We start from the raw sequence: 24,937 nt of genomic DNA on the forward strand, positions 1-24,937 counted from the left end.
ACTCCCCATATTGACAAACAATATAACACAAAATTAAAGGGCTTCTTCAGGGTCTGGAGCGAGTACTCTTCTAGAAGACCACAGTTTGATTTATAACCCCCACATGGTATTTCATAACCATCTAACTCCAGTTCCAGGGGATTCAACAACTTGACTGGTTATGGTGGGCACCAGACATCTATGAGCTGCGCGCGCGCATGCGCGCGCACGCGTACACACACACACACACACACACACACACACACACACTGCAGGTAAAACACCCATACATGCAAGATAAATTTAAAATGTATGAAAAGTTTCTTCATGGCAAAGGAAACAATCATCAGAGTGAAGAGATTGTCTTCAGAATGGGGAACAAAACCAATCACAAATCAACCAGTACTTTGGCTAAGAAACTGAACAAATAGTTCTCAAAGGAGAAATACAAACGCTAGCCAATAAATATCTTTAAAATATCCTTAGCCACCAAGGAAATTCAAATTAAAACTTCTTTGAGATCCCACCTCACCCCTTTTGGATGGATCAGAAACATAAATGACAACAGAGACTGGTGAGGACGTGGGGAGAGGAGCCCTTACAGCTGCTGTAGGATGATGAACCAGGTACGGCCACTACAGAAATGCTACATCACTCCTGGTTAAGTACCAGCTGGACTCATAACCAACACACTGGAGAGATCCTGGCATTTCCATGCTTATTTATGCAGTATTCACAAGAGGTAGGAAAGGAAACAAACCCAGATCTCTGTTAACAGACCAGGAGATAAGGAAAATGGTGTGTGTCAGGCCTTAAAGAAATGTGTGCACACATGTGTGTCAGGCCTTAAAGAAATGTGTGCACAACATGTGTGTCAGGCCTTAAAGAAAGGTGTGCACAACATGTGTGTCAGGCCTTAAAGAAACAAAAGCATTCCATTTGCAGGAAAGGATAACACTCAAAAATAGTGATTTTAAGGGAAATAGTACAGACTTTTAGGGACAAATATTATATTTTCTCCCTCATAAAGAGAACATAAAGATAAAATCCTAATGTGTGTGTGCATGTGTGTGTGTCATATGATCAGAGAGAAGTCTTGAGTGGGGAGGAAGAAATCTTACGCAAAGCAGTAGAAAGAGATGATGGAACCATGCGACATGAAAGCAAGGGAGGGCTATTTGTGAGGAAAGGGATTGGCCAGAGCAGGCCAGCGTATGGTCACTTAGGGGAGGGGAAAAAGCTAGGACAGAGTATCAAGCCACATATGTGTGAAATGCATACTGAACCCCATCACTGATGCTAGTTTTTAAAACTGGTAACTGTCTTAGTTAGGGTTCCTATCACTGGGAAGAGATACCATGACCATGGCAACTCTTATAAAGGAAAACATTTCATTGAGGTGGTGGCTCACAGTTTCAGAGGTTTAGTCCGTCATTGTCATGGCAAACACGGTACCTGAGAAGGAGCTGCTTCATGTTGATAAGCAGGCAACAGGAAGTACACTGAGAAACTGGGCAATATCTTGAGCACAGGAGATCTCAAGTCCCCCTTCTGCCATCCTACAGTGACACACTTCCTCCAACAAGACCACACCTCCTAATAGTGCCACTCCCTATGATATTATGGGGGCCAATTATATTCAAACTACCACAGTAACAAAAAGACAAGGAAATAGAAAGGGAGAGAGATCAGTAGGAGGGAGAGGAGACAGGAGAAGGCAATGAAGGGCTGGAAACAATCAAAGCACATTAAGTGCGTGCATGTAAAATGTCACAGTGATACACACTAACTTGTGTAAGTAATTCATGCTAAGCAAAATAAGTGGGGAAAAGAGGGTTCGAAGTTTCTTATATAACAAGGACATCGCAGTGAATAGAATCCTTTGGGGGACAATGGAGTTTCAGTGATTTAATTCTGTATTTAGGTAAAGCAATGAAAAGGTAGAATACACTACATAAGATACATTGGTTGGGGAAATGGAACAGGTGATTTGGGCCTTTGTTGAGTCAGATTAAACCAGAGATCTGGGGATGGTGAAAGGTAGAGGCCATTGTTGCCCAGGTTTAACTCTCTCAAGAGGGAGATGGGTCAGTGGCGCTTTTAATAGCACATGAGATGCATCCTGAAGAGCCGTTCTCAGAGGGACTCTGCTTCCCTCTGGTCCTTCATTACGCAACCCGAACATGTTTCCACAGTGCACCACAGGGTGTCTATCTCTGAGAGAAAATGTACACATTTATACACTTTCAGATATCAAAGGGTTTCCAAGCGAGTCGGGGAATATTTTCACATTACTTGCTGTCCCAGAAGCACATCTTTTCCTATGGCTTTTTTTCTGAAAGATAGCTTGCTCTTAACTCCGAGAACGTACAGCAGTGTTTGGATCAAAGCCAACAGCTAGGGATGGAAACACAATAGAATTTTGTATCATGGTGATACAGCCTCTGCGATTTTCAAACCTTTTATTTTTGTTTACTTTATCTTATAAAATAGTCTTTTCTCCATTGTAGCAATAGACATTTCTCCCTTTTTTATTTTTCTTTCTCCTGTTTTTGTACTGGAATAATATTGTTCATGATGTAAAAATTCAGAGTGCAAGCCATGATCCATAAGAAAAAAAAGCCTTCTGATCCCTGTCTCTGGACCCCCTGGTTCCCAAACACTCTCCACCTTCCCACCCTGCCTTGTGACACAGCTAGGGTCCAGCTGGCTCTGTGGGTCTCCTGCTTTTTGTTCTGTCCTCCGAATTTAAAGCAGCTCTGGTGGGAGGAGGAGAGGTTGGGCCTCTACCCCTTGCCTTCTGCACTTGCGCACATACTTCAGCTGTGTTTATCTGTGCTGGGAGGTCTCTCCGGCGCATTAAGTTCCGAGAACACTGACAGGCCTTCACTTTTCTCATACCTGTACCTGGTGCTGAACTTCCGTGTCCCTAGTCTTGGAGGTCTTAGGGCCTTGCTGGTTTCCTTCACTGGACTTCATTTCTATTATAGTTCCTTCTAAAGCTTCCTTCACAACCCAAGATGAATCCGCCTTGTGTGTGTTAGCTGTGCCTTTAGTCCTGACAATATGTGACCAAGGGCAAGTACAGCTAGAGTTGGAGCTTACGAGAGTAAGGACTGTGCTTACCCTGTGTTATCCTCCTGCCCCTAAACACATGGATGTCCACAAAGAAGGACCAGAGCTCATATGAGTCAGCATTTGCTCTGCTCGTCTGTAAAATGAGGCATTTGGGATCATCAGACGAGATGGTCCCTCCCAGGTGTGACTTTTATGAAGGTGAGCTCAGGGCACACACCTGCAGTGCCACAGAACCCTGCAGCCTTGAAATGGGTGGGAAGAAAGGTCCTGGGCTGGTCTGGAGGACAGCAGTTGGCTTGGTAACTGGCTAGGGAGTGGGGCATTCTGAGAAGGAGTCACCATTTTGCCATTGCTGCATCAAGAGAGGTTCTGGGGTGACCAGAACAGGAAGTCTAAGGTTTCTTCACTACATCCACAAGGCACAGGAGGGAAGAGCCTTTGCAAACTCTAAGGAAGACCTTCCCTGTTACCGTTTTCCAGCGTCACGCAGGTATAATGACCTGGCTTTTGCAGAGGCGCGTGCTTCCTGAAGCTGCAGCTAAAAGCCTCGCTTCTCCAGATGACCAGCCTGACATCGCCCTCCACCTCTTCCAGCACTTTGGCGGTACCTCTCAACACAGGCGCCCCTGTTCTTTAGCCCCACCTGGTGATGTGGGAGTGTCATATATCAATCTGTTGATTTCTTTGGCTAAGCAATAAAGACACTGCTAGTCCCATTTGATAGGCCCACCCTTAGGTGGGTGGAGTAAACAGAACAGAACGCTGGGAGGAAGAGGAAGTGAGGTCAGACTCGACAGCTCTCCTCTCCGGAGCAGACGCAAGAGAGACGCCATGCTGCCCGCTCCAGGGAAGACGCACGCTATGAAGCTCCAACCCAGGATGGACTTAGGCTAGAATCTTCCCGGTAAGCGCACCTAGGGGCGCTACACAGATGATTAGAAATGGGCTAAATTAATATGTGAGAATTAGCCAGTAAGGGCCAGAGCTAAGGGCCAAGCAGTGATGAAAAGAATACAGTGTCTGTGTAATTATTTTGGGGCATAAGCTAGCCGAGCCGGGCAGGCGGCTGGGGTGTTTGGGGACGCAACCCCGCCGCCGCCCCTATTACTACAAATGGCGCCCCACGTGATGGACTAAACCCACTTAAAAAACCTGAGAAGGCTTAAAAATAAGGGAGAGAGAGTGTAACACAGATTTTTGCTGTTTGTTGGTGGCGTGCTGTAGAGAGATTTGCTGATTCAGCAACAGCAGAAGAAAAAAAGCTGCGTTATTTTAAAGCGCGGCTTCCTGGGGCTTTGCCGCCAGTGCAAACTCTGGCTTTATGTTTGTGTTCCCGCTTGGGATCGGAAGGAGAGTGCTCTGAGACCATGACGATGACTCAGAGCTTCCCACCTGTTCCTGGGCAGAAGGCAGAATCAGGCTTAGGCAGGCGGAAGAGCATGGCGGATTCCTGCCGCCATACAGGGACGTGTTTTCAGACTGCGCAGTGCTCTGAATGTCAGATTTGGATGTTACTTGGATGAAAAGAATTTCTGTGCTGCACGCTCAGTCTCAGAATTAAAGTGCTGAGTGCCGCTCCTACCTGGTAGCCCCAAGAGGCTTCCTGACTCAGCTTCAGCTGCAAAACCCTGCAGCTCATTAAGAGGTCCTGCCACGAAACACTTAAACGGTGTTGACGAAAAGCTGAACGCATGCTTTTTGGTTTTCAGCCGTAGCAAGAAAAAAGCTGCGCCGTTTTAAAATGCCGGCTTTCTGGGCCATCCTGCCAGGGCAAACTCTGACTGTTTGAGGCAGGAGGGCCGGTTACCGAGAGAGGACTTGAGTGTCGTCTGTTGTAGCTTGCTGGCTGGCAGGGACCTTGAAATGCTATAATCATGGCTGCAGCCTGTATATCCGCCATGAGGCTGGAAAGCTAAGGAATGGACTGGATCTAGCTGGCAAAGCCACGGCTTTAGTCCTACTGAGATTGCTTGGCAAATTAAAGACTCATGTGGTCAGAAAAAGAGAGATATAGAGTAAAGAGAGATTCAAAGACAGAGAAAATTTCTGAATGGTTTAAAGTGTGTTAAAAATATATGCAGACTAAAAGTTAAAATTCTTAAAGTAAACCTCTGTGACTTCAAGGTGTGGTAGCACACGCCTTTAATCCCAGTGCCTAGAAGGCAGAGACAAACAGATCTCTGTGAGTTCAAGGTGTAGTAGTGTACGCCTTTAATCCCAATGCCTGGGAGGCAGAGACAGGCGGATCTCCGAGAGTTCAAAGACAGCCTGGTCTACAGATATACGCTCAAAAAGCAAAAAGTTAACCTAGGAATGTCACAGCTTAGATTCTTAAGCGCCTAGTGATTTAAAGGCGCAAATCAAAAGTGCTCCTGGATAGTAAAAAATTGTAGATTCACAATAGGACAGATTCAGACCACTAAGTGAGTCACACTGTTGGATGAATGTACGTTGGCTTGGGAGAGAGAAGAAAAAGAATATAGAGAATAAAGTTAATGGTTTAAAAAGAAAAAAGTAAAAGTAAAGTCTTTAAAGAGACAGAGTACAGATAGTTATAGATATAAATAAAAATAAGCCGCGTAAAGATGAAAAATTCACAGAGAGTCTGGATTATGTACATTGTGTTTTCTTTAAATTTTTTAACTGGGAAGGAGCTAAGTACAGAGAGACATTTCATTACATGGGCTGCCAAGCTAAACCAGAATGGATATAAGGGTATTACGATTTCAGAATTTGGGTCTAAGGATATGATGCTTTGGAGAGAGTCTTCTTTTGTTTTCACAGAGGATGAGACTCTATGGATTTCTTCTATTCCGATTTGGTATGATGGACCACGTCCTCCTGAAGGGTTGCTGTGAACATCTTCAGAAAATTGCTTTGCTCAACTGCCAACTGAGATGAAACTAGCACACAGGTTATACCATGAAAGACCTAATTAACGACGCCCCCATTCAGCAGGAAGCAGTTTGGAGAGAAAAAACTGCGCCCATGTTCCCAAATATGGTTTATAAAACGTTCTTTTACATTTAAAGGGGGATATGATATAGACATGAATAATTTGCATTAGTATAGATTTTGCTTTATTGATAGAGATTTTACGGTCAATTTTGTTATATGTATAAATGTTTCTGATGTAACTTTTACTTGAAACTGTTTTGTTATATGTAATTTTGCTATGTTAAGGTTAAAGCCTTCCTTTTTTTTTTTTTGTTTAAACAGAAAAAGGGGAAGTGATGTGGGAGTGTCATATATCAATCTGTTGATTTCTTTGGCTAAGCAATAAAGACACTGCTAGGCCCATTTGATAGGCCCACCCTTAGGTGGGTGGAGTAAACAGAACAGAACGCTGGGAGGAAGAGGAAGTGAGGTCAGACTCGACAGCTCTCCTCTCCGGAGCAGACGCAAGAGAGACGCCATGCTGCCCGCTCCAGGGAAGACGCACGCTATGAAGCTCCAACCCAGGATGGACTTAGGCTAGAATCTTCCCGGTAAGCGCACCTAGGGGCGCTACACAGATGATTAGAAATGGGCTAAATTAATATGTGAGAATTAGCCAGTAAAGGCCAGAGCTAAGGGCCAAGCAGTGATGAAAAGAATACAGTGTCTGTGTAATTATTTTGGGGCATAAGCTAGCCGAGCCGGGCAGGCGGCTGGGGTGTTTGGGGACGCAACCCCGCCGCCGCCCCTATTACTACAACCTGGTGTCTGGGTGTTTCTCACTCTGCATTCTCGGGCTTCACCCAAGATCTCTCTCTTTTGGAGCTGACTACCAACTTGGGACGTCCTTAATATCCACAAACCCACATTCCTGTCTGCCCAGTCACCCAACAAACTACAGCATTCTCTATAACAAAAAATTATCTTTTACCTTTGGTGCTATCTTCATGGCACAGGCTAATAATACTGTGTACAAAATAGATACCTAATAACATTTTATTGGTGATTATGATGCCATCAATTAAATGTTAAAACTCTGAAATGGCATATAACCCATTTTCAACAGAAATTAATGAAAGAGAGAGATTTTTTATGGTGTGCATGTGTATGGGCATATGTGCTATGATGACTGTGTGGACGTCACAGGACAACCTCAGGTATTGATCCTTGCCTTTACCTTGTTTGAGACAGGGCCTCTTGAATGTACCAGGCTAACTGCCCATGAGCTTCTTTCCCATGAAGCGATGCCTTCCGTGTGGGCACGGGAGCCCGGGGATTACAGGCGTGCGCCAGCACACTCCACGTGCTCTGTACTTCCGTGTGGGCACGGGAGCCCGGGGATTACAGGCGTGCGCCAGCACACTCCACGTGCTCTGTACTTCCGTGTGGGCACGGGGGCCCGGGGATTACAGGCGTGCGCCAGCACACTCCACGTGCTATGTACCCACGTTTGTCAGAAAAACTCTTTCCTGCTGGACCGTCTCCTCTTGTTTTGTGAAGTCACCGGATACTGTTTGGTCGGGAGCTTTCAAATAAACGTTAAAAGGAATCACTTCTTTAAGGGACAGCATGGTGGCAGAGGAGGACGAGCAGGTGCTTAATGAATGCCCTGCACAAACGACAGCGCCATGCCCTGCTCGTCTTGGTGCCCCACACTCAGACAGACCTCTCCCATAAAGCTACAGTGGACATTGTCTTATGCCCCTTTGTTCAAAATAGAAGGAACATATGTAAAATCTAACACTCATTTAGTTAATAATTTGGAAAGTTGAATCATTGGAATGAAAAACTGTGGATGTGGATAGCTTCAATTATTCTAGAGCTCCATCTAGTGAAAATACCTCATCTATGAGTTTTTAAAAAATAAATTTACTGAATTAAAGTGATTATTTTCTCACTTTTTAAAGTATCAGTTTGTTGAAGGAGAAAATGGGCTTCCTTACAACTGATACCAAATTAGAAATAATTTTACGAATCCCTGCACTACAGGTTTTTTCTTTTTCCAATGAGTCGACTCTGCTCTGTGCACTTGTGCTGGACCCCAAGGGACACTTCTGACTGAAGTCAAAGCCTTGGCTTCAGTGATGGAGCCGTGCAGGCTAGAGGGTCAGAGAGCAGTGACTCCAGAGGCTCACCTGCAGAACCGCCTCCCTTTCTTCGTCAGAAAGTCTCTTCATCGCTGCTTTCTTCAGGCTCTCCTGGATGTACTTATCATACTCTTCTTGGGCTTTCTTGGCATCCTCATTCCGCTTGCAGATGTACTCAGGCGTGACACCATAATCCTGGGAGGAGTTTTCGGAGAAAAACTAATCAGCATCCTGCGTGCAGTCTTCTCTGTGTGAGCATAGCAACGAAGGACTCGCGAGCAAGCAATTTCATTGTCATATATATATATATATATATATATATATATATATATATATAAAGATCCAACAAACAAAACCTCTGAAAATTGACAAAATCCCTCAATTTCCTTCTCCTATCCTCCACGCTCCCCTTCCCGCAAGTTAGAGCCGGTTCATCCCAGTCACTTCAAATGCTGATGCTGGACCAGAAAGCTGGCTCAGTGGGTAAAGGTGTTTGCCCAAGTCTGATGATCTGATTTCAATCCCTGGACCCACATGGTGGAGGCAAGTTGTTCCCTGACCTTCATATATGTGCATATGTGTACACACACACACACTAAAAGAACAGAGATCTTGTAGCAGTTTATTTTGTTTCTCTTCAGAGTTTCACCAGTGTCTGTTCTTAAGCTCTAGACCTGAGGGTTCTCAACCTGTGGGTGGCAGCTCCTTTGATTAAATGTCCCTTTCATAAGTGCTGCCTAAGATCATCAGGCAACACAAATATTTACATTATAATTCATAACGGCAACAAAATTACAGTTATAAAGTAGCAACAAAAATAACTCTATGGTTGGGTCACCATAACATAAGGAAAGGTATTAAAGAGTCTCAGCATTAGGAAGGTTGAGAACCACTGGTCTATACTAGTTTTTAGACATAGTAGCCAAGACAGGCCTTGAAGACTCGATGTAGACCAGACTGGCCTCCAATTTACAGATATCTACCTGCCTCATTTTCCTGAGTGCTGAGACTCACATCACCACACCAGCAAGTTTGCTTTTAGGAGTTGGCTTTTCTAGAGCTTGGGAGAAGGCTCAGTGGTTAGGAGCATCTACTGCCTTTGGACAGGACCTGAGCTCTGTCCCCAGCACACACCCAGGTGTACAGAACAATTTAGGCCCAAAGGATTTGCTGTCCCCTTGCTCCTGTAGTGCCTGTATACACATACATAAGAACACACATGCATACAGAGTTTACAAAAACAAGCCTTTAAGGAAAACACAGAGTTGGCTTTTCTTTCCTATATTTTATGTAAATCACTTTGACCTGAAACTCATATCTCACAGGTCTCTATTTTTATAATCTGATTAAATAAAAGGAGACAAACCTTTATAAACCATAAGAACAAACCCTTAATGGTCCCATGCATAACAACTTTACGGGAAGCTTGGCTCAGCCCCCTATGGTTATTTTGGAAAGGCAAGCTGTGTTTTCAGGTTCCTGAGCTGCTTACAGGGACTGGTGGTGAGGCCATCAACTGAGGTTCTTTCAAATTAGTGAACATATTGTCACTATCTAGAGAAACATGATTTCTCTGTGTTCAGTTCTCAAATAGTATTTGAGAATTTATTGAGTGCTAAAATAATAGTGAATAGAAAAGCAACGTTTTTTCCCCATTGAATTCTTTTTCTTGTATAGAAAGATGTGTTCAATCAACCTCAAAGAAAGGACGCTTAAAATCTGTACCTGGGTATGGAGAGATGGCTCAGAAGTTAAGAGTATTGGCTGTATTTGCAGAGAATCCGAGTTCTCTTCCCAGCACTCACCTTGTGGCCTACAACCATCTGTAACTCCAGTTTCAGGGGACCTAATAACCTATTCTGGCCTCCATGGGCACCAGGCACACACATGGTGCACAGAGATACATGCAGGCAAATTACTCATATGCATAAAAATAAATAAATCTTAAAAAGTTTTAACTACATTCGTGGTGAATATGTGCAGACTTTTCCTTGTCATTATTCCCTAAACAGCATCATATACCAGTGATGTACAAAGTATTTGCCCTATATTGGTTATGTTAAGAAATCTAGAGATAAAATAAAGCCTGGAACAGGTTATGTATGCTACACACATCCACTAAGCCACTCATAAGAGAGCTCTGAGCATTTGTGAATTTTGGTACCCACAAGGGTTCTGAAAGCAACCCCCCTGTAATACTGAGAGGGGAAAGTATAAAATAACAGGTGTGCATGCTCTGAAGAAAATAATAGCTAAGAAGGTAATGAAGAAACTGAAGATAAAGAAGCCAGGGAGGTGACACTGAGGAAGTCAGTGCGGGATCTGGTAGCCGTGGAAACTATCACGAAGTCCTCTTCTCCTTCTGCATGTGAACTATGGCACATGCAGACCACCCTGCCCTATAATAAAAATACCTTTTTAGAGGTTAGATTATGTTTGGCATAGTATGTTTAGAAAAGGGACCAATATTATACATTTTAGAAAAGAAAAATCTGGCAAATGAGGAAAAGCGTCAGTGATTTTGAGTGGTCCTACAAGCTAACTGGCTGGAGACTGATGAGTCTCATCACTAATTGTTCTATTATGATGTCTATTCTCTTTGGTGCTTTTATTAGGTGCTGGTTTTCATCATATGCTTAGTTTATTTAATGTCATTTAATGCTCACTATACCCCTATGATTGATCCAATGGCTTGTCTCAGATCCCAAAGTTAGCAAGTGACAAACTGGAATTCAAAGCAATAGCTCACTATTATTGTTATAAACCTCATATGCTCGTTCATCTTTTAATTTTGTCCACAATTTCAAATCACAAATGGCATATACTTCATTTAGAACAAACCACAAAAAAAAAGAAAAAAAAGTTCACTTGTTTTTCCTCAAATCTTTTTACCTATACCATCTGGTGCTGGTTAGCTTTGTGTCCATTTGACACAAGCTGGGGTCATCTGGGAGGAGGGAACCTCAATTGAGAAAATTTGAGCCTCCATCAAACTGGCTTCTAAACAGGTCTGCTAGGCATTTTCTGATTAATGGTGGATATGGGAGGGACCACTGTGTTGTTGCCACCCCCGGGCAAGAGGTCCTGGGTTGTAAAAAAAAGCAAACTGAGCAAACCATAGAGAGCAAGTCAGTAAGCAGCACCCCTCCACGGCCTCTACATCAGTTCCTGTCTCCAGGTTCCTGCCTTGAGTTCCTGACTTCCCTTCATAATGGACTATAAGCTGTAAGATTAAACAAACCCTTTCTTCTCTGGGTTGGTTTGATCATGAGTCTATCACAGCCACAGAAATCAAAGGAGATGCTACCCACCTCATTTACTAATCGTTAACTCCAAATAGTGAAAAGTTGAACAAATCTGTGAATAGCAACACCCTGAAAACAAGTGTGTGCGCTTTTATGCTTGATAAACACACACAGGTAGTAGGCTGACCTGCTATCTTTGTGTCTGTGATGGATACTTCAACATTTTTTCTTTTCTAAAAGAAAATGTATTGACGTGGGCAACATAAACAGAGACATCTGGAGAGAAGTTGGTGTGTGCAGTAGTCTCCAACATAACCAGCAAAGGAGAGGGAACTTAGGCAATGAGATATCAATAATGGGTTGGAAGTAGCTTGAAGGAGCCAGGAGTCCACTTTTCTCAAAGATGTGACAAGAACCACAAGCACCTTAGATGTGCCTCAAGAGAAAGAAGCATCCTGAGAAGTCTTAGTAAAGTTCCCAGCATGTGGCCAATGACCAGAAAACAGCTGAGTTCTTCCAGAGGTGATCTTGGCCTGCTGGATGGAGCCATTTCCCAGAGAACGGGTGCTAAGGTTTGAAAGCAGCCTGGAGGCCGTTTGTAGATCACTAGACACCTGGACTCATTCCTCACTACTGAAGTCTCCCTTCTGATCCCCTCCCCTTCCCACTATTTTCTCTTCTCTTCCTCTTTCCTTTTCCCTTTCTCACTCCATTCCTCTCTCTCCCCTTCCTTCCTTCCTTCCTTCCTTCCTTCCTTCCTTCCTTCCTTCCTTCTTTCCTTCTTTCCTTCCTTCCTTCCCTCCTTCCTTCTTTCCTTCTTGCCTGCCTGCCTGCCTTCTTTCCTCCCTCCCTCTCTTCTTCCCTCCCTCCCTCTCTTCTTCCTTCTCTCCCTCCCTTCCTCCCTCCCTCCCTCCTTCCTTTCTCTTTCTATTCTTCCTCTATTTCTGGCCACAACTTACTATTATTTGTTATTAATATTTAGGATGTTGAAGCCTCTTTTAGGATGTGTTCACAAACATACTTTTATGCTCTATAAATATATAAATAGGGAAGGATTTGTATAGCTTTCCTTGTAAGATTTTGATTTAAAAACCTTTTTAACAATTAACATTTGATAGATAAAATCATCCCTTTATGATGAGTACTTTTTCAGATCGAAATCAGGGACCCAAATAATGAATCCCGGTGCAGCGTTCTTAATCTTTACCCAAATTCAACTCAAATCAACGCATTTACACTAAAACAGTGATGTGGGTTGTTTTGGAGAGATTGGCAGTTTGGGTGGTTTTGAAGCCTCATCTGCTAAGTTCTCTCATTCTGCTCCCAAGTTGAATGGCTGCATCCCAAGACCTCCTGAAAGGTAGGTTCCTCAGGATTTACAGTAGTGGCTGCATTTAGTGACCTTTTTATCTTACTGATATTAATAGCTTTTAGAGAATGTCTGCTGTAGTTATTAAATATACTAATAACTGGAATTGAGGAAGACAACATTCATGTTTTAGATGTGAACCCCACACAGACCGCAGGGCGGAGGGAATGGGCATGCTTCATAGTCTGTCCAGGGAACACACTGTGTACCTATCTCATAGAGACCCCCTGCAGAACTTTGGAATCTCTGATCTCTCGCTGACAGATCAAGAACTACCTTTTTGTTGATGTATTTGGGGAATAGTCCGGATGTCTCAAGATCATGCTTGTCTCCAGTTCTTTTGTCAACATAAATTGGCTTGGGCTTTTTGGCCACGCCCATGATGACATCAGCTGCATTTGTGTTTATGAAGTTTTTTCCACTCTGTATTCCCATGACTGGATGATCGGTCCTCAAGGGCACTGGAGGCTTCTTGGGAACACATCTATTAAACTTTTTTTCTGTTAAATATAACATTTTATTGTTAATGTTTGAAAATAAACATTGCTACTCAACACTATTTAGGACATCCAGTTATTTACCACTAGTATTGAGATCTCACTAATGTTATACTTAAATACTTAAAATTAAAAAATTATTATTTTGTGTACATCAAATATGTACTGCCTTTCATTTGTCAATTATACCTCAACTGTAAATACTCAAAATATAAAATTAAATGCAATGTGATCAATTTGAAGTTGAAAAACAGTATAAAAGAGTAGGAGGGTAATAATGATAGATCACTACTATATTTCTGATGGATTTTATAAAGACTACAACACATACTCAGTTTTCCCATTTAAAATAAGTTTATATAAAATAGATCATTTTCAGCATGCTGTCAGTATTATTTTTTTAAGAAAAAACTCTAACAAAGCCATTAAATAAATTAACAAAATGATGTTGGCAACCCAGTGATCTCTGGATATTTTCACAGAAACCATTACAATGAGTAATTGCTGTGTATTAAACATGCCGTTTTACAGGTTACCAATATGACCAAGATTGCCTACTCCTTCCTTCCTAGTGTGTCCCACCATCCTAAAGTAACAGTCATCAAACATATCTTTGGTCTCTAGTGCACACAGTCCTGATAGCAGCAGGTGGAACTGTTTCGTTTAACACAGCCCTTTTAGTATAACAGTTCCAACACGCCATTTTGATATAGCCACATCAGCATGGTTGTCTATTCTAAGTGACAGGTAACTGAAGTGTGTTTCTAAGAGCTAAGGCAGCTGCTCACTCATCAGGACCTTACTTCAATCCTAACTGTACCATGGTTGCTATCGTCTGGCTTCCATTTACTTCTGCATTTAGCTGACTGTATCTTCTTAGTGATGCTGTGGGGGTCATTCATCAGAGAAGATGCTCACACATGGTTTAAGCCATTAGAAAGTCCTTATTAGCCAGCCAGTGACTACACCGGGTGTTTGAGATCTTAGCACTGAGCCTTTCTCAGGGTGAGCTGTTAAGCACAAAACGTAAGTTAGTACATTTAGAGACGTTCCAGAACGATGGGTTTTGATGGATTAGGTCTTTGTTTTAGTTTTGGCTGGTGGTGCTGTCTACATGCTGAGTTTTACAGTTTGAATGGTGCCTCCACCATGGAGTCAGCTGTGCTAAGGTCTGGGAGATTACTAAGGCCTGGCGTCCTGTTACAAGTTAGATTATATTACTTCTATTTTCAAAGGGAAATATGTAATTACTATTAAAAGTCTATGGGTTGGATTAATCTTTTCTTGGAGCTGACATTTCTTTCCAGAATTTATATACTGAACCCATAGATCCAGTACCTTAGGATGTGAATGTTACTTGGGAGTAAGGTCTCTAAAGTAATTTAGATAAAGAAGTTATTAGAGTGGTCCCTAATTCAATTCGAATATTGGTTCAACAACTGGTAATGACCATTGTAATTTCCTTCACTTAATAAAAAAGGCTGGAGTCCAGATGAGGGGCAACCTTGCTCATCAATCAGTCACCATACATGGGATGCCGACCTGTCTGATAAGCGCTTACAATTAAAGATACAATCCAGGAGAAAGCAACGAGCACAGGGTGTTGGAGGGGAGGCTTCTTGGATAGGCCAGGAAGTAGCTCAAGATGCCTGCCTCACCTGGAGTCTGTGTGGAGCCGGCCCCATCTTCTGCGCTCATTTACTCTTCCCACTCGCGCTTTCTCCAAGTCGCCCAAGCCCCATTCCCTGGAGTTACCTTTACAGTTGCTGCTGCCTCTGGATATCTAATACTTGTTGATGGCAAAATAACGGGGTTACTAAATCACCTGCCAATAATTCTAACGTTTAACACAGTAAGAGATTAAACCTACTAGGCGGTAGGGTTTTTTCCTTTGAGTGTTTCTTTAGAAAATCCTTTGGGGAAGGTATGTCAACTTTCGCAGGCCCCATAGTTTTCATTGCAGTTTTGAATTTCTTCATGTCATCTTTTACAGCTGGTCTAAACACTGATGTATACCTGAAATTAAAAAATTAAAATCGTAGCATTTACATTTCTAGTGCAAAATACTTAAAGCTTATGAACAGGCATATATTTCTGATGGATAATGGAGATTGGGCATAAAGGCTTAATGGTCTGACTCCACCCACCACATTTATGAACTACAGGCTGCAGGAGGTGCTGGGGCAAAGGTGTTCATTTATTTCCGGCATCGACTGGGATGTCTCCTCTCTCACTGCTGACCTTAGTGATGTGTGTCTCCCCACCCCAAAGCCCCAGCCACTCAGTCTTGCCAGCGGTTGAATCATCTTCGCAATGAACCCACATTCGCTGTTTTTCCCTAATGCTCACTCGTGTTTCCCTTCAGTGATTTCTTCATTGCTCTTTAATATTTAGTCCCCTCATTTTACATTTGCTTTTAAAAAAGTTTATTAAGATATAAATATATTTGGTTTTTAACGTTTAGAACTTTCTCTGAGTATTAAAGTTATAAATTTTCCTCTAAGCACTGCCTTGGCTGCATCCCAAACATTTGAAAGGGCATCGTTTACGAGACTTGGAGGCACACACCTTTAATCTCAGCACTGGGAGGCAGAGGCAGGAAAATATGAGTTTGAAGCCAGCCTGGTTTACCAAATGTGTTCCAGGACAACCAGGGCTTTACAGAGAAACTCTGTCTCAGAAAAAATAAAAATTTGAAAAAAGAGAAAGAAAGAAAGAAAGGAAGGAAGGAAGGAAGGAAGAAAGAAAGACAGACAGACAGACAGAAAGAAAGAAAGAAAGAAAGAAAGAAAGAAAGAAAGAAAGAAAGAAAGAAAGAAAGAAAGAAAGAAAGAAAAGGAAAGGAAAGATATCTTCCATTTTCATGCAACCCTAAATGTCTTTTTTATCATCTTCCTTTAGAAGTATGCTCATATGTGTTTGCTCTGTTTTCATAAATTCAGGCTTCCCAATATCTTTTCACCGACTTCTAATTTAGTTCCACTGTAGCGGGGGGATGTACTTGGTGTGACTTCAGTCACTGGAACTAGATACTGCTGCATCTGTATCCACTGGAGCGCTTGCGGCCTAGACAAGGCACAGCTAGCCTCGCAACTGCATTCCCGTGACTGGAGAATGGCCTCCCTACCTCATCCTTCCCTTTCCAGTACATGGCTTGGAGAAGGACACACGTGAGGTGGTGAGGAGGGGACACCTGCCTAAGCCAGCCAGATCACTGAATCAGCTGGCTCTTGAACTTGATGTTTTTATTGTTAGAGGGATGTTCTCATAGTCTACATAGAAATTTTAGCCAATCACTGTTTTTATTTTGTATATCTGTGTCATTTCATTTTATTGTGCCTTTTAGTCTATATTGTGGGCTGGTGAGATGGCACAGCAGGTTAAGAGACTTGTCAGGAAGGTTTTGATCCTTGGGACCACGTGGTAGAAAGAGAGACTGATTCCTGCAGATTAAAGGTATGCATCACCACGCCTGACTTAGAGGCTGGCTGACATTGTCCTTAGCTCGCAATGCGCTGTTCTCTTTATTCCCCATGTCTCATTTGTGTTGCTGTGGCGTCTTAAAATTTGTTTTGTTTTCTTTATTAGTGACATGGGTTGCTGACCCCACCCAATATTTTCATTTTGAACAGTCTTCTTCACATCTGAAAGTTAGACTTGTATCCACCCCCCCTTTCATCTCTTCATATCTTATTCCTGCATCCCTCTACCTCTTTGGACATGATATTTAAAATGTCTGCCTTAAATGCCTTTGACTTGTAATTTTCTTATTTGTGACATTTCTAGCTGTTTAGATTGCCTGCTTTTCTTTTAGGATATATCTTATATTTTCCTGTTTCTTTGCATGCCTGTACATTTTTGTTCTTTTTGTTTGTTTAACACAGGGTCTCTTTACATAGCTGTGTCGGTCTTAGAACTCATTTTGAAGATTAGGCTGACCTCGAATTCACAGAGATCCACCAGCTTCTGCTTCCTGGGTATGGGTATTTAAGGCATGCAACACCATGCCTGGCTTGCCTGTACGTATTTTATCGGATGCCAAGTAATGCAAATTTTATAGTGTTGATTCCTGACTTCTGTCTTTTTTCTTATTTAACTTTTTTCTTTTTTTATTGCTTTAACATTTCTTTAGTTTGAGTCTGGAAGGCAGTTGTCATAGTTGGAAAAAGTGGTAATTTTAAGGTTAGATGTCAAGTCTTCAGCTTGGGAGCTTTGTTCCGATTCTGCCCTATGGCAATGCGCTCTGTGAATAAGGAGACCTCACCACTCTAGCTGTAAGCAGATGAACTTGGAGCTGCTGCTTTCCGAGGGTCATTTTCTTGGTGTTGTATTTCATCACACATACACACTATCAATCAAGGAGTTCAAGGAAACGTCATGTGGGTTTCTGTTCCTGTCTAGGCAGCTCTCTGCTGCGCCATGATGTGAATTATAGCTGCTTTGTCTTTTCAGCTCCAAACTGTCCTCATAATTCCGGGATAATCAAGGGCTTTGTTTCCTTTCTCTGGACTGTGGCCAGAAAGTTGTCCCTGGAGTGTCTCTTAGGGCAACTGCAAGCCAGCCCCATTCCTTTAGGGAGGGCTGAGCTGTGTGTCCACTGTCCAGGGTTTGAAATCTTTGGTTCTGTGTGTTTTTAACCTGTCCAAGCTGCTTCTGGTGAGACAACAAACCCCACCCTTGCTGGAGGCAGAAGCTAGGCTCTCCTATTTTTTGGTTTTAAAATAATTAAAAATAGATTTCTTTTTGTAGAATAGTCAATAACTTTAGAAAATTCCCAGGACCTAGTGATGTTATGAAAATTATACATACAATGTCTATCCAAGTTATAAACATATTGAAATGTTTGCACTAATATTGTTGGAAGCAAATACATTAAATTTAACTATTTACCTTGGGGATGTGGAGTTTGGGGAAATGTGTTTTCTTCCCTGTCTGTTTCTAACTTGGGTTTTTAACTTTGTCACTCTCATGTTTGTAGAAATTCACTCTGATTGCATCCCCCTTCTCCACGTCAGTTATCCTGCCTTCATCAGTTCATGCTCACGTGGACACACAAGTGTGTTTGCAAAAACAAACTGTTTCTAGGCTTTTGGGCCTTTCCTTACCCGTGAACTCAGTAGTTGGGAACATTATGGAAATGAATGAGTCATAAGACAATTTCAGGAAGCAATCATCAGGCCAAACCTGTGCCTTTAGCTTCTGTGGAAGTAGGCAGAGGTGTCATCATCAATGACATGATTTCCTTTTACGTGAAGCAGGGTGTGTCTATAGCCACCTCCTTCTTAGTTTGAAAACTGGTGACTCAGTACTTTTCCCATGTATATGAATCAAAAACATACTCATTGGTTACATAAAGTGCTGGCTGATATTTTATTCTATATTGGTAACATCTTTTGTTTCAAATTAATTGCAAATGAGCAATAATCTTGGCTTCCTTCCCTTCATTCCTTTCATTTCTCCAGTTAATTTTCTGGTATAAGTTCAGTGTCTGTTTATCTATATGAATTGTAACTTTAATTTGGTGTTGTAGTCTTTCTTTTTAATTTCTTCTTCCCCACAGTGCACTAACGGACATCAAAATTCTCAACTTTACACATATATATTTCTTTCGCTTTTTTTTAAGGTTTAGACTATAATTACATAATTTCCCGCTTTCCTTTCTTTCCTCCTAACCATTCCATGTACTCTTCTTGCTCTTTATCAGATTCATGGACTATTTTACATTACTTATTGTTTCATGGATATATGTACATGTATATGTGCAACTTTATTTTTAAAGTATGGTATAGTGTGATACATTTTTATATCAGTATATACAAAGCTTATTGTTTTATTTATATTTAGATTATTATTATTGTTTTGTCAAGACAGGTTTTTTTCTGTGTATCTCTGGCTGCCCTGGAACTCACTTTTGTTGCAGAATACATTTTAAGGTGTGTTACATTTGTTTATGCTGTGGAAACATCTGTTTTAGCCATGCAAAAATGTGTTTCACACTCTTATGTTGCATTTGTTTAACTCTGTGAAGCTATTATTCTTTGTCTAAAAACAGCTGATGATGTAATAAGACGGCCAACAGTTAGGCAGGAGAAAGGATAGGCAGTCCTGGAAGGCAGAGAGAATAATGGAACAAGAAATCTGAGGAGAGAAGGAGCAAGAGAACGAGAGGATGACTCCAGAGTCAGCCACCCAGCTACACAGCAAGCTACGGGAGCAAGATGTAAAGTAAGGGATACTGAAAGACAGAAAATGAAAGTCCAGAGGCTAAAGGTATATGGGTTAATTTAAATTGAGTAAAGCTGGCTAGAAAGAAGCTAGGCTAAGGTCAGGCATTTATAATAAGAATAAGAACAAGTCTTTATGTGTATTTATTTGGTAGCTGGGCCGCAGCCCCATCAACCCCCCCAAAAAGACCAAAGAGCAAAGAGTAAGAATAATAAGAGTAAAAAAATGACCAACAGGGGCCTGGAGAGATGGCTCAGAGGTTAAGAGCACTGGCTGTTGTTTTTCCAGAGGTCCTGAGTTCAATTCCCAGCACCCACATGATGGCTCACAATCATCTATGAGATCTGGTGTCCTCTTCTGGGGTGTAGGCACAATGCAGACAGAAAACTGTATAATAAATAAATAAATAACCAATCAACAACGTTCTGGTGTTCCAACGTGGAGCTAGAGTAAAAGAAAATCCAACTACAGGGTTCTGTTGTAATATGAACGGCAGGGCTGCGTCCCCAGCACCCCGGCCGCCTGGCTAGCTTATGCCCCGAAATAACAACACACAAATTGTATTCTTTTAAACACTGCTTGGCCCATTAGCTCTAGCCCTTACTGGCTAATTCTGATATCCCGATCAACCCATTTCTAATAAACTTTGTAGCACCGGTCTTACCGGGAAAGGTTCAGCATGTCTGACCTGGTGGCTTGCTTCATCGTGTGCATCTGCCCAGGAGAGGGGAGCATGGCGTCTCTCTAAGGTGTCTGCCCCCAAGAGGAGAGCTGTCGAGTCTGAGCTCACTTCCTCTTCCTCCCAGCATTCTGTTCTGTTTACTCCTCCCGCCTATGTTTTAACCTATGAGGCCAAGCAATTTCTTTATTACTTAACCAATGACCTTCCTCCATCAGGGCTCTGTCGACTAGGCTGACCTCGAACTCACAGAGCTCTCTCTCCCTCTGCCTGCCATGCTGGGATTAAAGACATGTGCCACCACTGTCCAGCTATGCTTATTATTTTAAATAGCTGCATTTCATTACATGTTTGAAATTATAAGGCTTTACTATAAAGATTTAGCAGGCAGTTTTATCAGACAAGTGAATTTGTTGTCTACTCATTTTAGATTGAACTAGATATGACTTACTTTGAAATTAAAACTGTCATCCTCAATTAAGATACTATAGCTTTTTATTGCTAACAATCACCATATAGTGATCCATTTTATAAATTTAAAAGGACACACAAAGAGATAACATGCTGAAACGTGCTGATAATGTGAAAGAAGCTAAGATTCTCCTTTTACTGAATGATACACCTGAGAAACCATGGTGTGCAGGGAAAGGGTGCATGTGCATTTGCTTTGGATTTTAGTGGATATTAACTCTGGAGCCTGAACTGTGTAAGAAAGTCCTCCAGAGTATTCTTGAGACTGTTTTCACATATAGTTACATACTGTGTAAGTTCACACACAGCCATTGAAATGATTTTCAATCCATCCTTTTGATTACATAAAGTAACGAATTTTTCAAAAATAGATGATATTCTACTCCCAGAGTGGTTAGTTATGACAGGTATGCTCTGTATTCAATTTATCACCAGTAATGCAGGGGTGCTTCGTTGAGCGACGTTATGATCTCTCATAAGCTATTGAGAAAAAATAGTTGACAAATATGAGCGCAGTCACTGTACTCTTCTAGGTTCCTGCTGCTCGATACTTGTGGATATTAAACACTTGAAACGGGGCTAGTCCCGCATGCTGAAAGGATGGTAGTGAAGTCATTGAACTAAACAACATACCTCATAAAGTTTAATTTTGCTTTTGCTTTCTTTTAAAAAGGACTAAGGAAATATTTTTAGTGTTTTACATTTCTATTGGACAGTGTTATACCAAATACCAGAAAATATACCCAATTTATCTACGGAACTGCATTTTTTTGTTCAAATTGTTTTCATTAAATTATGCTGGCACTAGGGCCAATATTAGACCATTGAAGCACGGCACATTCCTTGTGGGACTGATGCTGACCCCTGTCCTCATCCCAAGTCGTGTCCTCGGTCCAGGAACCCACGGCTCCCGATGAAGAGCGCCATACTTCTGCTCAGCTACAGTTTAACTTTTGCTTGTGACATATGACTTGGAGCATATTTTTCTTTGCGGATGACTGACGGCTTTCTGGTAGCTGTGAGTCAAACACGAGTGAGACAGATACAAGACTTGCAAGCTCACCTTCCACGTTCCTCATCTGTAATGCCACCGCAGTTTTATGTCACCATTTCTCTTCTCTCTGGTAGTCCCGTCACAACACTTCTTATTGTGTGGGAAGAGAACAGTGTATGGACACTCACCAGTGTCCGATACTTGAGACGTTATCAGTGGCAGAGGCAAACACTCTTCCGGAAGCAGCTGCACTCCTCCAGTCCCCCTTTCTCTCTCTGGGCATGCGCAGACTGATCCAGTTTTGGACCTTGCTGTCCGACTGGTATCACATCAGTTTTAGCTCCTGCCCTTCTTACCCGCCTCGAGTTTCTGGACCCAAGTGTTCTCTTCCATAAAATTAAAATATACTGATTATCTCTAGAGCTGTGGGAACAGATGAGGATGGTGAAAAAGAGTGATCTGGAACACCAGCAGTAATAGTATGATGGACATCATTCTTTGGGTAGTAGCATTGCAACTGCTTCTTCTTACTAGTAGACATGTATATTAAGGTTTTTTTGTTTTGTTTTCTGAGACAGGGTAGCCCTGTTGTCTCCCGTGTCACCCTGGTTGTCTTGGAACTTGATCTGTAGACCAGGCTGGCCTTGAACTTAGAGATCTGCCTTCCTCTGCCTCCCAAGTGCTGGAATTAAAGGTGTGTACCACCATGCCCAGCTCAGTTAAATTTTAAAACTAAATTAATTTAATACTTTGTTTTTACTGAGTCCTGGATAGAATAAAGACACAGGCTTACTCGCTAAAAATTTGAATTCTGGTGAATCTAACAACTGATGTCTTAAAATGACTTTTCATATCACAATTTCATATTACAGGTTGTTTGCATAAGAGGGCAAACCTTGTTCTGTAATTGAATAATGTTCTGAACAGGTTCACTTATCTACAAATTTTCCTGGCAGCTCACTTTAACTGGCTGTGTTGGCATGTTTTCTTTCCTCGGTGGTTTGTATGTAGAATTCCAGTGAGGTGTGCTAACAGTTCTTTTATCTACAGAAATGTGGGTAAAAGGTGGTGACTCAGATGAACATGGCAGCTGCAATTTTCCTTGTTGACAAAACCCCACCTGTAATTGCGACCTTCTCTTCATAGGTCAGAAAGTGGAAACTGCTGCTTTTCAAATATCTCTTCAACTCATTTATTAGAAACTTTCATTAGGGTTTTAAATAATATATTACTTTGTGCTTAATCCGCAATTTAATGTTTATATTTCTGTTCAACCAGAAAACTTTTATCTGTGACATGTGGGACATCACAGTGCAGCAAGAAATGAGTCTGAGCCAGTGCTTCAACCCGTGGCAAGCTCCCTGGGAGCTCGGATTATTATTATTCAGGGTTGTAAACAGGATTTTCACATTTAAAGCTTTTCTTGTGATCAAGGCTATTAATGAGACGGCTGAGGGGAAGAAGTTCATATTAGTGTGGTGAAGGAACGTGGTAAAGTGTTTGGGCATCATTTTTAAGAAACAAATCAGAAGTTTGCATGTCGGGCATCTTGTCAAAACCCTCTCACCATTATTGCTAACTGTGAAAATTGACTTCACCTAACAGAATTATTTAGGGCACCTCTTTTATTCCTGCTCACCCTAAGTCCCTTTTTTGTACTTATTTTTTTTTCAGAATAAAACAAAAAAATGTATGCTGTCACTCCCTCATGTGCAAGACTCCTAGGGCACTGTTATTCGCAGAGCAGGGGACAGAGAAACTTTACTAATTAACAGAATGCTAACTAATAAAATAATATGACATCCAAATTCAGAATTTCACAGAAGGTAGTTTCTTTCACTATGTTACAGAGAGGCAGAAGCTTATCTTGTACAGCATAGGGAAATTTTGAACCGAATTTAGCCATAAGTAATGTGAACCCTGTAAACTCCACAGTGTGTCAGCATTCACATTACTGCCCGACCTCGACCAGATTTTGATAAACAGGTGGAAGTATAATGTCCGTGACTCCTCTGGTTTAAGCTACTCAGGCTTAAAGCAGAAGGAGCCCACTTTGCTGCCACACTCCGAGCAAAAAGAAGTTGACCTCAGAGATTCGATTTCACTTATTGTTCAAATCTGAAAACAACTGAAGATTGGTTGAACACTTTCAAAATAACCTGTAAATCTGATTTTTAAAGCTCAGAGGGTTGGTTTCTTTTCTTGGTTGTTTGGTTTTAGTGACAAGGTCTGCCTTTGTAGCTCAGGGTAGCCTTGAACTCAGCTTTCTGGGTGCTGATTCTTTTAAAGTAGCTGCTTCTTTCATGAGTCAAAATGAGACTGCCCTCTTCTCCCCCCTCAGGCTTCAATAGAGTTTAAAAAATAGTTACAGGGCAGCGTATCTGGGATATTTATTTTGCGGTTTCCTTTTTGAGATTTGGAGATTTGTAGGGGTCCAACAAATACATTAAAAATTCCCTCAATTATATAATTTGGAATCTCTATCCATCCAACTATATTCCTTCCATTAAACCATAAGATCTGAAAAAAAAAATCCTAGAAAATACTCCCTAGTACATCATCTTTGCTTAACTAATTCAAGTAAGAAACAAATGAGAATTTAGGTAAAGGAGGCGAAGAATACAGAAGGAGAAATCGTGATGTCAAATAAATACAACATGGAATTTAACTTAAAGTTAGACATAGAATTTCTTAAAACTTATTAATGATATTTCTCTTTTCAATGACATGAAATTTCTCACTGGACACCACACCACCAAACTGAATCAATAATTACGTATTAGCAGGAGACTATGGCCATAAAATTACCATCTCACAGCACCCGCCCGCCTTCTCTGAGATTATGAAAAGCTAAACAGACCTGTTCACCTGTTCCTAAGAAGTTGCCACACAAAGTTACTTCATTAACACAAAAATATATTTTAATTTTAAAAGTCTTACGATGTGTAAACCCAGTAAGTCCTTAAAAGGAAGATTTACAGTCTTCCTTTGAGCTGGTCACTTTTGCTTACCACATACCTAGGAGGCTGGGGCGGCTCCTTTGAGTCACTGGGTATGAGGTTATAAATACTCTCGGAAGTGCAGGGTGGGTCCATGGCCACCGAGGATTCCTTAACAACTACTCAACTTTTGACTCCCTATCCCACTGTCTCTGCTCCTTTTCTCGCCGCTTTTTTCTTTTCTTGCTCTCTTAACAAGGAACTAAAATTTCTCTTTCGTATAATAATCTCCCTTTGACCCTTTCATAGCAACTCCTTTTCGGGAAGAACCTATTCTGCTCCTCCAGAGACGGCCTAGCGTTGTTGACCGCGTGGTTGCTGTGGAAACAGTTGCTAGGAAACGGGTAGCGGCAGGCTGGTTCTCTCTGGTCCCTGTT

General features: G+C 41.7%; 1 protein-coding gene across 3 annotated transcripts in view; it reads right to left on the reverse strand.

Moving 5' to 3' along the window:
* Positions 1–24,869, reverse strand: part of Enkur (enkurin, TRPC channel interacting protein) — a 35,740-nt gene extending 10,871 nt beyond the window's left edge. The window contains exons 1-5 of one of the 3 annotated variants that reach the window (XM_075971111.1): positions 24,580–24,817; positions 15,063–15,208; positions 12,972–13,195; positions 8,130–8,276; positions 1,981–2,376 (exon numbers count right to left, since the gene is read on the reverse strand). In XM_075971111.1, coding sequence (XP_075827226.1) covers positions 2,266–2,376; positions 8,130–8,276; positions 12,972–13,195; positions 15,063–15,208; positions 24,580–24,656 — 705 coding nt within the window. In that variant the 5' untranslated portion in view covers positions 24,657–24,817 and the 3' untranslated portion in view covers positions 1,981–2,265. Of the gene's footprint in view, positions 1–1,980; positions 2,377–8,129; positions 8,277–12,971; positions 13,196–15,062; positions 15,209–20,081; positions 20,176–24,579 lie in introns of those variants that run through there. The other 2 variants (XM_075971108.1, XM_075971110.1) reach the window with 2 other exon arrangements.
* Positions 24,870–24,937: the final 68 nt, after the last annotated feature.

Source organism: Microtus pennsylvanicus, chromosome 4 (genome assembly GCF_037038515.1).
Source record: "Microtus pennsylvanicus isolate mMicPen1 chromosome 4, mMicPen1.hap1, whole genome shotgun sequence".
NCBI classification, from domain to species: Eukaryota; Metazoa; Chordata; class Mammalia; order Rodentia; family Cricetidae; genus Microtus; species Microtus pennsylvanicus.